This window comes from Nyctibius grandis, unplaced genomic scaffold (assembly GCF_013368605.1).
Source record: "Nyctibius grandis isolate bNycGra1 unplaced genomic scaffold, bNycGra1.pri S41, whole genome shotgun sequence".
Taxonomy (NCBI): Eukaryota; Metazoa; Chordata; class Aves; order Nyctibiiformes; family Nyctibiidae; genus Nyctibius; species Nyctibius grandis.
This window is the reverse complement of record NW_027167475.1, coordinates 38,861-53,841: the sequence shown is the minus strand read 5'-3', so window position 1 is coordinate 53,841 and position 14,981 is coordinate 38,861. Positions and strand designations below refer to the sequence as shown.

The window sequence follows — 14,981 nt, the reverse complement described above, 5'->3', positions numbered from 1 at the left end:
ATCTGGGCAGCTGGGAGGTGGTGAGGGTTTGCTTTTGCATCGTTGTTTTTTGTTCTTGTTCCCTCACTTATTAAACCATCTTTATCTCGCCTGCCCAAGTTTTCGTGCTTAGCTGCTGGCCAGGCTCAAACCACCAGCCAGTGAGGAGTTTTCCTCCTCCCTCCTATTCTGTGACTTTCACTTTCTGTCTCTGACTCACACTATTTCTCGGAATAGGAGGAGACGGACCAAGAGCACAGGAGAAAAGGCAGAGCAAGACCCAGGCTGCAGCAAAGCTGTTTCAGCCCAGAGCTGCTGACGAAGACGAAGGTGAGTCCCTTCCCCTAATGCCCCCTCCGCTCCACTCACCCTGCCGTTAGCACCCTTGCACAGCTGGGTTGTGGAATGACTCCTGCTCCCAGCAAGCGACAGGGACCCCAGCAAGTGACAGGGACCCCACCGGATTGGAGGAGAAAAAGATCAAAGGTCTAATTGGGCTCTGGGACGGAGCAAGGAGAATGGGTGGAAACCCTCACCTTGGCTTTGCATGCAATTTAGACTTGCCTAAGCTTGGGCCCTATACACTAACCTTTCGTCTGCTCCCTGCTGAGCTGGCAGTGCCCGTGACATGAGGGGCAGCCTCTTGTCCCACACTAGCAGCCCCCTTGGTGTTCCTGGAAGAGGTCAGGGCTTGTGAGGTCCTCAGAGAAGATTCAAAGTCCAGAAGTGGGCAGTGTCCGTGGAGCTCGGTGTCGCTGTAGCGAGTGCTGGGGCGTTTGGGAGGTTGCAGTGGGGCAGCCGCAGCCATTGTGCTGCCTCTGTGTCCTTGGCGTTTACTGGTACCTGGCAGGGGCTGGGTGATGGCTGGCGGTTGCGTGGTTTGACCCCAGCTGGCAAATCAGTCCCACAGAGCTGCTCGCTGACTTCCCCTCAGCGGGATTGGGGGGAGGGAATCGGAAAGGTAAAGGGAGACAAGTTGTGGGTTGAGATAAAGACAGTTTGAAAGGTAAAGCAAAAGCTGTGTGCACAACCAAAGCAAAACAAGGAATTCATTCACTCCTTCCCATGTCCGGGACAGCAGGGCTCCGTCACGCGTAACTGTTACTTGGGAAGTTAAACACCATCACTCTGAATGTCCCCCCCTTTCCTCCTTCTTCCTCCAACTTTTATTGCTGAGCATGATGTGGTGTGGTACGGAATATCCCTTGGGTCAGCTGGGGTCAGCTGCCCTGGCTGTGTCCCCTCACAACTTCTTGTGCACCCTTTGCTGGTTTTGGCTGCGATACAGATAATTGTCTTCATAGCAGTTTGAGGCTGTGTGGGGCTGTGAAGCGGATGACAGAGGCCCTTTCCTTCCCCAGAGGGGAAAACGAAAAGATAAAAGAGCGAGAGGCTTAGGGGTTGGAAAGTTAAAACAGTTTTGATGGGGACATGGCTGTTATTTTGTTGATCACCGCTATCAGGATCTGTCGATGCCCATCTTGCCATTTAATCCCTAAGAACTGTATATCCTTTGCGGGTCCCTTGACTTTGCCTCTTTGTATAGCAAACCAGCTTGCAGAAGAATTTGGATTATTTTCTCCCATTTCTCAAAAACTGCTGCTGCTCTGTCACCACATACAACGATATCATCAATGTACTGCAAGTGCTCTAGAGCTCCACCCTCTCCAGTGCACTCTGGATCAGTCCTTGGCAAATGGTAGAGCTGTGTTTCCACTGCTGGGGCAATCGATTCAGGGGTACTGGATACCCCTCCACGTAGAAGCAAACTGTGGCCTGCACTTTGGTGCCAAGGGAATAGAGAAAAATGCATTAGCACTGTCTATGGTGGCGTACCACTTGGCTGCCTTTGACTCCAGTTCACAGTGAAGTTGGAGCACGTTTGGCACGGCAGCGCTTAGTGGTGGCGTAACCTCATTTAGGGCATGATAGTCTACAGTTAATCTCCATTCTCCATTAGGCTTCTGCACTGGCCTTATTGGACTGTTAAAGGATGAGTGAATCTTGCTGGTCAGTCCTTGGTTTTCTAGTTGTCGAATCAGTGTGTGGAGGGGGGTCGGGGAGTGTCTGTTGATACGATACTGTCGCCAGTGCCCTGTTGTGTTAGCGATTGGCACCTGCTGTTCCTCTACCTTCAGCAACACCACGAGACAAGGATCCTCTGAGAGGCCAGGCAAGGTAGACAGCTGTTTAATGTTGTCAGTCTCTACAGCTGCTCTACCAATGGCCCATCGATACTCTTTTGGGTCCTTAAAATACCCTCTGGTGAGGCAGTCCATGCCAAGGATGCACACAGCATCTGGGCCAGTCACAATGGCGTGATTTTCCCACTCATTACCAGTTAAGCTCACTTCGGCCTCCAATACTGATAACTCTTGAGATCCCCCCGTCACTCCAGAAATGCTCATTGGTTCTGTCCCTGTATGATTTGATGGTATCAGGGTGCACTGTGCGCCAGTGTCTACCAGGGCTTTATAGCCTTGTGGTTCTGACGTGCCAGGCCATCGGATCCACACAGTCCAGTAAACTCTGTTATCCCTCTCCTCCACCTGGCTGGAGGCACGGCCCCTCTAATCCTGTTTGTTTGTGACTGGTGGGGAGGGATTAGAATCCCATCTATGCTGACTGGAGATCGGCCCAGTAGAAACTGGAGCAGCCACCTTCCTGAAGAAACCCCCTCATGTATTTCTTTTACCTCGCAAGTCGCGTACCAGTGCCCGTAGAGCACTATTGGGTTTTCCATCCCATCTGCTCACGTACTCTCCGTAGTCACACAGGGCATGCCACAGGTCACCTCGAGGGGTGTTCTGTCTCTCTTGGGCCAGTCTTGTGGAAGGGCATCTTCTCTCGATGGCTGCGATGTGGGTCCATGCAGGTGGCGAGTAGGACCTCTTCTCCATCTCAGGCAATCTCTCAAACAATCTATCAATCAAAGAAATTCTCAGACTGCTTAGTTAGTTTTTCTACAGCTGAGACGCAGGCCTGTAGGGGAGGGGAGAGGCTGTCTTCATGCTGTTGTATTTCGTTAGCCACATCACCCACAGTTGGTATCTCTCCCTCTGCTCCCCAGACCAATAGTGACAGTGTGGGGGCATATGGCAATGGGGCACTCTGCACCAACTTCCACAACATAGGTCGGCTGCACGGCATTTCGTCAGGGTCTACAATTGTTTGTGGATCACTATAGATCATCTCCTGCACAGCCAGCTCTCTCAGGTACCCGTTACCTTTGTCCATGGTGGTCCATTTACTTGGGCAGCATACGATATCGTCCCTAAAGGGACACCTCGTCTTTACGGCTGACAAGAGTCGCTTCCAGAGGCTGAGAGTGTTTGCCTTTTTCCAAAATGCCTTATCAATGCCCCCTTCTCTGGCCCGGGATCCCAACTCTCTGGCTTCTCTGCCCTCCAAGTCCAAGCTATTGGCCCTGTTATCCCAGCATGGAAGAACCAGCTGATAATTGGCTCACCTTCATGGCACCTAAAATCTTGCCACATATTTCGTAGCTCCTTCAGGGGTAGGGAATGCACCGTTACCTCGGCGCCTCTTTGTCCTGCGATGGCCCTGATTGAGAAGGACCCTCTCCCTCATTTCCATCCTCGCTTTCCTCTGCTATACAAAGGGATTTTCTTTTGTGCTTTCTCCTAGTTAGAGGGGTCACTGATACTGACACGGGTTGAGTAGGGGTGGCCGTGGCTGCTGTCACCGAGGTTGGTGTAGCTGTGGTGCCCGTTGCTGGAGCTGGAGTAGCAGCAGTGCCTGTTGTAAGGATTGGTGTGGCTGTGATGCTTGTTGGGGAGGTAGCACACGTTGTAGGAGTTGAGGTGGCTTCACAACACCTACACCTGCACCGATATTTAATTCTCCACCACACCTGAAAAACATTTGGGAAAACCAATAATAGGAGCATCCTGCTGTGATGGTCCCAAGAAAATCCCAAATTCCCCAAATCTGGCAGTGTCAGCTTGGCAGAAAAAGGAAAAGTATGAATCCCCAAGGTAAAATTAGAAGTGTAGCGATTAACAATGGCCGACAGAAGGTGCTCGAAGTGCCCCGCTAAAGCCACTGCCTCTTTCATAGAGATAAGCGATCGGGTGATAACGGTCCACTTTATCAGGGCCTGATATCGACAATAAACCCCATAACGAAGCAAGGCCTTTCACGAAGCCCCAGCATTGACAAACCGCACGTAAACGCTGGTAAACAACGGGTACGGCAGGTAGGGCAGCATTAGGACACTTCACTCGGAACAAAACTCTACAAAAACACAATAAAGAAAGAACTGTGCTCAGCAACAAAGACATGTGCATGTTGCAAGCTGGTTTAGCTTCCAGCCCCTGGAGACAGTCCAAGAAGAAATCTGATACTCCCTGGACTGAGCTGTCCAGGTCTGCTCCCACCGCAGCCAGCCGGAATGCAAGATATTCCGAGAGCGGGTCTGGGTTGCCCCTCTCAGGCCCCCCACGTTGAGAGCCACAAAATCTGTCAGCATAAATCTGTCACCCTTTAAGGCTCTGCTGGTGGTTAAACTGAAGACAGATGCTCTCTATTAACCCTTTCCTTCTCCAGAGGGAAAAAGGAAACGAGAAAAGGGAGAGAGGCTTAAGGGTTGGAAAGTTAAAATGGTTTTAATAAACAATAACAAGGAAAAAGAGCATAATAAATAATGAACTAGATACAAAACCACTACTGAGCTTCCCCCGATGACGATCACATCACCGCTGACGCTGCAGGGCAGGCACTGGGGAGTCCCGTGTCAGACGCAGCACCAGGCAGGAACTGGGTTCAGGTTAAGAGAACGCAGAAGCGTGGGCAGAGCCCTCCCTGGACACTGGCCATGGGGGCACAGAGCGCAACCCTCGTGGTATCTCAGCTTTAAACTAGGTATCAAGTGGGTGGGATGGAATACCCCGTTGGTCAGGTTTGGGTCACCTGTCCTGTCCGCTCCTCCCCGCAGGTGCGACACTTTTACGGTCCTTTCCTTTGTGGAACAAACACACCCAACAGGGACCCTGGTTTCCATCACCACAAGCGTGTGTGGTCAACTTCAGAAAGTACAGTCACTTAAAAGAAACTCAACTGAAGGGTCTGTCCTAGTCCAAAGCAGGACACAAGTATGGGGCTGTGTTTTTAGATTTGTGCAGGAAACAATGTTGATAATGAAGAGATGTTTTTGTTATCACTGAGCAGACCTTACACAGCATCAAGGCCCTTTCTGCTTCTCACACCACCCCACCAGCGAGTAGGCTGGGGGTTGTTGTGGTTTAAACCCAGCTGGCAACTAAGCCCCACACAGCCACTCACTGACTCCCCCCAGCAGGATGGGGGCAGAATCAGAAAGGTAAAAGTGTGAAAACTCATGGGTTGAGATACAGACAGTTTATTAATTGAAATAACATAAAATAATAATAATAATAAACTGTAATGAAAAGGAAAATTACAAAGAGAGGGAAATAAAACCCAAGGAAGACAAGCGATGCAAATGAAAACAATTCCTAACCACCACCTGACTGATGGTCAGCCAGTCCCTGAGCAGCAGCCCCCAGCCAACCTGCTCCTTAGTGTTAGAGATGAGCATGACGTCCCATGGTATGGAATATTCCTTGGGTCCTTTGAGGTCAGCTGTCCCGGCTGTGTCCCCTCCCAACTTCTTGTGCACACCCAGCCTACTCACTCGTGGGGTGGCATGAGAAGCAAAAAGGGCCGTGACTCTGTGTAAGCACTGCTCAGTGATAACGAAAACATGTCTGTGTTATCAACGCTGTTTTCAGCACAAATCTAAAACACAGCCCCATACTTGTGTCCTGCTTTGGACTAGGACAGACTCTTCATTTAAGTTTCTTTTAAGTGGCTGTACTTTCCAAAGATGACCACACGTGCTTCTGGCTGGGTTGTGGGGAGGGGAACACCCACCAATGCACAGGAGGAGGAAAGAAGACCTTGGAGCCTTGCAAGGGCAAGCACCAAACATGTCCCCGTGAGAGGCACAGTGAGGGTGAGAGGGGGTTTATGGGGTCGGGCATAAGAAATTAATGAAGCAATTCATAAGCAGCTCCCCTAATTTATCCACTAACATGTCCTTTCCTTGTGATGGTGTGACCCTCCTGTCATTGCTGTTGCCCTAGAGCCCTGTCTGAGGCCATTGCTGTGTCCCACACCCATTTTAGAATAATTAACCTCACAGCAAGCTTCAAACTGGTGTTCAGGACATAATGCAGAGTACTCGCATTGTCCCACTGGGCTTACAGAAACTGAGCTATTTCTGTCACCAGGCAAACGGGAAGGGGCCGTGCACGTCTGCTAAGAGTCAGTGTTGCCTTTACAGCATCACTTGCGAGGGGCAAAAAGAGGAGGCGTGGTGGAAGGAATTTGGTGCAATGCATGGTTTGCTTGGAAAAATGAAGTAGGATGATAATGACTGTCTGTGTTTGGACTGTGGGATGTCCCCACCTTGTTAACCAGCCTGTCTCGCTGTCTCCTCTGCAGGCCGTGCTCGCTGTCAGCAATGGCTTCCAGAATCCTCATGCCAGTGCCTGTCTGCCTCATTGAGAACAGCCAGAGGAAGGGGCTGGTGGTCCAGCAGGAAGCCCTGCAGGTGCTGTCAGAGGTCACCCAGCCGGTGGTTGTGGTGGCCATCGCAGGGCTGTACCGCACTGGCAAGTCGTACCTCATGAACAGGCTGGCTCGTCAGAGGAAAGGTGAGGGAGGTCCCAGCACAGCATGGCCAAGGGACCTGGGTTTTCCTACTCTGTCTTTAACACTGTTGAGACCCTTGCGTTCTCCCCACAGGTTTCTCGCTGGGCTCCAGCATGCAGTCCCACACCAAAGGTATCTGGATGTGGTGTGTACCTCACCCCTGCCAGCCTGGACACACTCTGGTGCTGCTGGACACTGAAGGACTGGGTGATGTGGAGAAGGTGTGGAAGAAGCAGAAGGTCCCTTTGTGCATTCCCAGCACTTTGTGGAAGCTCTTGAGGGCCCAACCATGGTGACCAGAGTCAAGGTGTTCCCATCACCTCTGGTGGCTTTTGGCCTGTGTGCTGGGAAGAGCCAGAGGCCATGGGGATGGGTCTCTGCAAAAACTGGTCTTGCCATGGCCTGTTGGTTAAGGGCATTCAGAGTGTGGGGATTCGGGGCTTTGCTCAGACTCAGGGGGTGTTGCTGATAAGAGCCGAGGGTTGTTGTTACAGGGCGACATCAACAACGACACATGGATCTTTGTCTTAACTGTACTGCTCTCCAGCACCCTGATCTACAACAGCAAAGGCACCATTGACCAGCAAGCCATGGACCAGCTGCAGTATCCTTGGTGGGACAGCAGCACCAGGGGATGACCTCCTCTCCCGGTGTGGTGGGCTAGGGGTTGACAAATCCCAGCTCCTCAAACAGCTGCACAACCACTGGGTGGTGCCCAGTGACGTGCTTTGAGTCCTTAGGATACTCATGTCATGGACCTCAGAGCTGAGGGTTTTTCTCCCTCCTCCCTCTGGTGGTTCCAGGCCGTTCTCTGCCCCTGCAGAGTCTCCTCTCTTCCCCATGAAGTGCTGAGTGGTTGCAGGATGGCGATGCCCCTGCATTCAGACCTGAGGTCCCTGTTTCCTTAGCCAGAGCTCCAGCTATGTGATGAAGCTGTCTGAGCATATCAAGTTGAAAGCAGCACCTGAGAAGAGTGAAGATGAACTGAAGGATTCAGAAAAATTTGTCCACTTCTTCCCGACTTTTGTCTGGGCTGTCCGGGATTTCACACTGCGGCTGGAGTTGAATGGGAAGGAAATCTCTGAGGACGAATACTTGGAGAATGCACTGAAGTTAAAGGCTGGTAAGGGAATGGTGCTGTGCTGCTGGAGATGTCCAGCCTCAGACACAGCAGCATTGGAGTGTAATTCAACAACAGCCCAAGCCTGGTGAACTTGCTCCATGTCCTCTTACCCCACAGGTAGCAGCCCGGAGATTGAACACTACAACCAGATCCGGACATGCATCCGCCAGTTCTTTCCAGGTCGCAAGTGCTTTGTTTTTGACCAACCAGCAAGAAAGAGGGACCTGGTCCGCTTGGAGGAGCTTCAGGATGATGGGATCAAGCCTGAATTCCTGCAGCAGGTGGAGAAATTCTGCAGCCACATCTGGGAAAAGTCTCCACCTAAGACCGTCCGTGGCAGCCACTTCGTAACAGGGAACAGTGAGTACTGCTGTGCAGAGGGTTGGATGGGCAGCAGCTCTTGGTCCTGTGTGTGGGGCAGGATCCAATGCAGAGTCAAATGAGGCAGGTGGGGAAAGGGAGAGCTTTTGTGCTGGCTGCTGTCCATGGCGCAGGAGATGGACCTTCTGGATGTTGCAGGCAGGGTGGGAAAGAGTTAGGAAAAGAAGTTGAGGAAGAGTGTGGGAGGGAGGCAGCAGGGATATGGCAGGGCCCAGGGTGAATGGCAGCCTGCGTTTTGTTCAGGCTGCAGATGTCTCATCCTTGGTCCTCCTTGGCAGTGCTGGGGAAACTGGCAGAGACCTACGTGAAGACCATCCAGAGCGGGACAGTGCCGTGCTTGGAGAGTGCAGTGGTCGCCCTGGCAGAGGCTGAGAACACAGCAGCAGTGAAAACAGCTGTAACGCTGTATGAAGATCTGATGAAGCAACAGGTGAAGCTGCCCATGGAGACTCTTCAGGAGCTGCTGGAGCTGCACACCAAGTGCGAGCAGGAGGCACTGAAGCTCTTCATGGCACGGGCATTTGAGGATAACATCTGCTGCTTCCAGGCAGATCTCATAGTAGGTGATCCCCAGACCAGCCAGAATTCCCCCAGGGACATCATCATACTCTTAGGTCTGGGAAAATAGCATGGGCCTGGGGGACAGGGATCTGCCTGCCTCCTGCCAGAGGACACTGCTGTGCCATCTCATGGAACCATAGAATCATCAGATGGTTTGGGTGGGAAGCAACCCTAAAGATCATCTACTTCCAACCCCCCTGCCATGGGCAAGATTTCCACTAGACCAGGTTACTCCCAAGCCCCATCCAACCTGGTCTTGAACACTGCCATAGAGGTGGCATCCACAAATTCTCTGGGTAACCTGGGCCAGTGTCTCAGCACTCTCACAGGAAAAAATTTCTTCCTAAGATATAATCAGAAACTACCCTCTTTCAGTTTAAAAACATTACCCCTCATCTTATCACTCCATGCCCTTGTAAAAAGTCCCTCTCCAGCTGTCCTGGAGCCCCTTCAGGTACTGGAAGGCTGCTAGAAGGTCTCCCCAGAGCCTTTTCTTCTCCAGGCTGAACAAGCCCAAGTCTCTCAGCCTGTCTTCATAGGAGAGGTGCTCCAGCCCTCTGAGCATCTTCGTGGCCCTCCTCAGCACTTTAGATTTCCTACCCTGTTCCCTGGCTTCCCGGATAATTTCTCTGTATCCCTCCCTGGCAACCTGCCCTTGCTTCCACCCTCATAGGATTCCTTCTTCTGTCTGAAGTTCTCCAGGAGCTTCTTGCTCATCCATGCAGGCCTCCTGGTGTTTTTCTATGACTTCCTCTTTGTTCGGATGAATCGCTTCTGAGCTTGTAGGGAGTCTCCACCAAAGAGTCTGTCCCAGCGCCTGCTCCCACACTCTGCAGACTGGAAGCTGTCCCTGCTGTGCTCCCTCTTCTCCCTAGGTTCTAAAGCTCTGCTGCAACAGGGATGAAGCTCAGCCCTCCCCCAACTCTTGCTGCACCCAGATGTGTCTGTGCCCTGGCTCGAAGCCTGTAGCCTTCCACGCCTCCCCTGTGCTGCTGACGAATTCTTGTCCCTGTGTTTTGTGAAGCCTGTAGCCCCTGGCATGCTCTCTGCCCCTGTGCACCTTGGTGCAGAGATGTCTGTGGGTGCAGAAGGCCCTCCCCATCTGTCACCTCCCAGCTGATTACCCCCCAGACTGGAGATCCCAATTCCCATGTTGACCTGGCTTGATTTTTGCCTAGCATGAGAGTGGTGGATGTAGCTCAGCCTGGGCTGATGCCTTCCCTCTGCATCTTTCCGCACAGCGCCAGGTACAGCAGGTCAAGGAGAAGTTCTGCACGGACAACGAGCAGGCGTCCCGTGTCAAGTGCGAGGCTGCTCTCAAGGACCTCTCCCAGGACATGGAGAGACGAATCAGAGATGGTGCCTACAGTGTGCCAGGGGGTTACGAGCTGTTCAAAGGAGACGAGCAGGCACTGGTGGGGAAATATCGGGAACTTCCTGGCAAGGGGGTGAAGGTAGGAACAAGAGCAGCTCCCCTTCAAGGGGAGAGGCTTCATACCCCATCCCCTTCCCCCAAGATACAGTTTCTCCCCAGCTGCTCTTTCTCCCCTTGACTCCTCTTCTACCCGTGGTCCTCCAGGCTGATGCTGTCCTGCAGGAGTTCCTCCAAAGAAAACAGGCTGTGGCCAAAGTCATCCTCAACGCAGACGTCTCCCTGACAGAGAAGGACAAGGAGCTGAAAAGTAACTTGTGGTCTGGAGAAATGCCACTGCCTGTAGAGGGGCAAGCATGATGGAGTGGGACAACAGGACTCCTTGGGGGCTTGTGCGCTCAGTTCCTGCCCTTGCAAGACCCTTCTTTCTCTGTCACCAGGTGAGCAAGACCGGAATGAGAGAGCTGAGCAGGAGAGAGAGGTCCAGAAGAAGAAGGAGGCAGAAGACAAGCAGAAGGTGCAGGACCAGTTACGCAGCTGCGAAGAGCACAAACTTTGGCTGAGAGAGAAGCTGGAGGAGAGCTGTGCAAAGCAGCTGTAGGAGCTCCAGAAGATGATGAGCCATAAATCAAAGGTACCAAGTGGGAGAGTGCAGGGGCCAAGATGTGGCCAGCAGGGAGGAATGGCAAAGGGGTCCCAGCTATGTCCCTCCCGTTGCTTCATGTCTCTGTGCTCCTCTCACTGCACGCACCTGCCCTCAGTAACAACCTGCCTGTCTTCACAGGAGGAGAGTGCATTGCTCAGAGAGGGCCTCTGTGACAAAGCCACCCACATGCAACTGATGAACAGTAGACTGGAGCAGGAATATTACACCACCAAGAACAACATCACGTCCTGGATCGAAATAATGGCAAAGACACTGTTAGACTTGGCAGATGTCATATTTCGCCATTGGAGATCCGGTAGTGGGGGATCTCTCCCACGTTCTTTATAAGCCCTGTAGTACCAAAGTAAGAGAGGTGTGTAGCGTCCTCACATACAATTCTGTGACATTTTGAAAGCCCTTCCTGCAACATGCTTGCCATAGAGTGTTTTCATGCATGCCTCCTCCAGAAGATGTTCTCTTCTTCCCTCCCAGAGCACCTTCTTTCACTTCATCTGAAGGCCTGGGGAACATCAAAAGCCAGGGTGGCCTGGGGCACAGAAAGGCCATAATGGCAGCAGACAGGTCTGGGAGCATTTTGCCATGCTCAGAACATGCCATTGGTGGAATCTAACCCACCTCTTCTAGAGACCTCCTCACCAGGGCTATGGGAATCATGCCCGAGAGAGCTTTAAGCTCACATCCTAGGGTCACACTTACCACAGCAGCATGGGGTAGCATGGAGGTTGTGAATAAATAGGAATCCACTTGGTGAGCACTACAGAATCACAGAATCACTCAGGTTGGAAGAGACCTCTGGGATCATCGAGTCCAACCACTGCCCTGACACCACCATGGCAACTAGACCATGGCACTAAGTGCCATGTCCAGTCTTTTCTTGAACACTTCCACAGATGGCGACTCCACCACCTCCCTGGGCAGCCCATTCCAATGTCTAATAAACCTTGCTGAGAAGAAATTCTTCCTAATGTCCAACCTGAACCTCCCCTGGCGAAGCTTGAGGCTGTGTCCTCTTGTCCTGTCGCTAGTTGCGTGGGAGAAGAGGCCAACTCCCACTTCACTACAACTTCAGGTAGTTGTAGACTGCACTAAGGTCACCTCTGAGCCTCCTCTTCTCCAGGCTAAACAATCCCAGCTCCCTCAGCCGTTCCTCATAGGTCAGATGCTCCACACCCTTCCCCAGCTTGGTCGCCCTCCTCTGGACTCGCTCCAACACCTCAACATCTTTCTTGAAGTGCGGGGCCCAGAACTGGACACAGTACTCAAGATGGAGCCTCACCAGTGCCGAGTAGAGAGGGTCGATCACTTCCCTAGACCAACTGGCTACACTATTCCTAAGAGAGGCCAGGATGCCATTGGCCTTCTTGGCCACGTGGGCACACTGCTGGCTCATGTTTAGCCGGCTGTCGATCAGCACCCCCAAGTCTCTTTCCGCCGGGCCGCTCTCTAACCACTCTTCCCCCAGCCTGTACCACAGCATGGGGTTGTTGTGGCCGAAGTGTAAGACCCGGCACTTGTTCTTGTTGAACCTCATGCCGTTGGTCTCGGTCCATCTATCTAACCTGTCCAGATCCCTCTGTAGGGGCTTCCTACCCTCCAGCAGATCGACACTCCCACCCAGCTTGGTGTCATCTGCAAATTTGCTGAGGGTGCACTCAATCCCTACGTCTAGATCATATATAAAGATATTGAACAGCACCGGCCCCACAACTGAGCCCTGGGGGACACCGCTAGTGACCGGCCACCAGCTGGACTTTGCCCCATTCACCACCACTCTCTGGGCTCGGCCATCCAGCCAGTTTTTAACCCATCGAAGAGTCCACCCATCCAAGCCCCGGGCAGCCAGTTTGTCTAGGAGGATGCTGTGGAAGGCTCCGTGGTTTGCTTGGCATCAGTCCTGGGCAGAGTGACCCAGAAGGAGTGAGCCCATGACCCAGGGAGCAGTGGATGAAAGCCATCCTCTGCTATGTACCTATTGCCACCCTGGTCCTTAGCAAGGCTCTTCTCACTTTGAACTTGTGAGGGAGTTCTCCCCACAGGGCTATTCGACTCTCTGCTCACTCACCGCATCTCCATGCTGCTCCCCCTTTCCTTTCTTCAGACCAAGAACTCTCTGAGTGCCCCTTCCCAAGGGTGTCTGTGCTGACACAGCAGGAGATGGCTGTAGGGCGTTCATGGGAGGTGTGTGTCCCATTGTACTGGTTTTGGCTGGGATAGATTTAATGTTCTCCTTAGACGCTGCTGTGGTTCTGTGTTTTGGATTTGTTGATAACACACCCCTGTTTTAGCACCTGCTGAACAGTATCAAGACCTTTTCTGCTTCTCACCCAAAGGCGAGTAGGTTGGGGGTGGGCAAGAACTTGGGAGGGGACACAGGTGGCACAGCTGACCCCAGCGGACCAAAGCCATATCCCAGACCATATGACACTGTGCTCAAGCAAGAAAAGCTGATGGAAAGAGGGAGGAAGGGAGGTTGTTTGGAGTTATGGCCTTTGTCTTCCCAAGCCACCATTACATGTGATGGAGCCCTGCTTTCCTGGAGATGGCTGAACAACTGCCAGCCGATGGGAAGTAGTGAATGAATTCCTTATTTTGCTTTGTTTGCGCACGCGGCTTTTGTTTTACCTATTAAACTGTGTTTATCTCGAGCTATGAGTTCTCTCACTTTTACCCTTCCTTTCTCTCCTCCATCCCACAAGTGGTGTGGGGCTTAGCTGTCTAATGGCTTTAACCCGTAACACCCATGGACAAAGGGGTTTTCGTCTTCCCTACAGGGATTTAAATCTTCAGCTGCACCATGAGAACAAGCAGGGACACCAACTGTTACAGTACCGTGAAGGTGTAGAGGTTTTTGAGTTCCTTATGGCCAGAGGGGCTGGTCCAAAGGCAGTCACCCCAGTGGCAGTAGCCCCTGACATGACTTCCCTTCCGTGATGCCAATTTGTCATGGCTGGGCAATTTAGACCACTTAAAGAACCACCGCCAAAGGTATCAGCAAAATTGGTTTTCTAGAAATATGACGTTGTGAAAGTGCGATTTAACAAAGTTCAAGACAAGGTTCACTCTATTACTTACTGCACAAAGTATCTGACACTGACTCAAAACTACCAATGCAGAATCAAAGTGTAGCAATACAAAATCAAAGTTGCCAATACTAAATCTTAGTGCACTATAATACCAGGTTATGTGTGACATTGGTCACTCACCAAAGATCTGCAGTTGATAAGAGGTCTCTCTGCCTCGAGGAGTAAACTCAAGAGGCATCCCAGCTCAAGGGGAGATCACCACCATGCAGGCAGCTGCATCTCATCTCAATCTCCCCTCTTTCAGTTTAAAACTGTGCCCCCTCATCCTATCACTACATGCCCTTGTAAAAAGCCCCTCTCCCGTTTTCCTGTAGCCCTTCATGTGCTGGAAGGCTTCTCTAAGGTCTCCCCGGAGCCTTCTCTTCTCCAGGCTAAACAGCACCAACTCTCTCAGCCTGTCTCCATAGCAGAGGGGCTCCAGCCCTCTGATCATCTTTGTGGCCTCCTCTGGACTCGCTCCAACAGCTCCATGTCCTTCTTATGTTGGGGCCCCAGAGATGGACACAGTACTCTAGGTGGGTCTCACGAGAGCAGAGCAGAGCAGAGGGGCAGAATCCCCTCCCTCGACCTACTGGCCACGCTGCTGGGGATGCAGCCCAGGACACGGTTGGCCTTCTGGGCTGCAAACGCACATTGCCGGTTCATGGTGAGCTTCTCGTCAACCATCACCCCCAAGGCCTTCTCCTCAAGGCTGCTCTCAATCCTTTCTCCACCCAGCCTGTGTTTGTGCTTGGGATTGCCCTGACCCACATGCACGACCTTGCACTTGGCCTTGTTGAACTTCACACGGTTCGCAAAGGCCCAGCTCTCAAGCCTGTCAAGGTCCCTCTAGATGGCATCCCTTCCCTCCAGCGTGTCGACTGCACCACACAGCTTGATATCGTTGGCAAACCTGATGAGGGTGCACTCAATTCCACTGTTCACGTCGCAGAAAATGATGCTGAACATCGCTGGTCCAAGTACCGACCCCTGATGAACCCAGTCATCACTGGTCTCCTCATTTAGATTTCTTTTCTGTCCTACATTTAAATCTCATTCTGAGGCACCAACAAAAAGCCTCTTGGGTTGAAGGGACATCTCATCCAAGACTGCAGACACAAAGGCCGTCTTCTCTCCCAC

General features: G+C 52.1%; 1 protein-coding gene across 2 annotated transcripts; it reads left to right on the top strand.

The window, feature by feature from the left end:
* The first annotated feature begins 214 nt into the window (after positions 1-214).
* Positions 215-13,424, top strand: LOC137677226 (guanylate-binding protein 1-like). 2 transcript variants are annotated; one of them, XM_068424503.1, is made up of 11 exons: positions 215-309; positions 6,466-6,677; positions 6,769-6,896; positions 7,170-7,279; positions 7,596-7,798; positions 7,916-8,158; positions 8,458-8,738; positions 9,982-10,194; positions 10,320-10,422; positions 10,553-10,746; positions 10,897-13,424. In XM_068424503.1, exons 2-10 carry the CDS (start codon positions 6,485-6,487, stop codon positions 10,711-10,713), a joined length of 1,635 nt encoding a protein of 544 aa, XP_068280604.1. In that variant the 5' UTR covers positions 215-309; positions 6,466-6,484; the 3' UTR covers positions 10,714-10,746; positions 10,897-13,424. The 2 variants fall into 2 exon arrangements, with proteins under 2 accessions (XP_068280604.1, XP_068280603.1); XM_068424502.1 differs by having other exon boundaries at positions 10,550-10,746.
* The last annotated feature ends 1,557 nt before the right edge of the window (positions 13,425-14,981 follow it).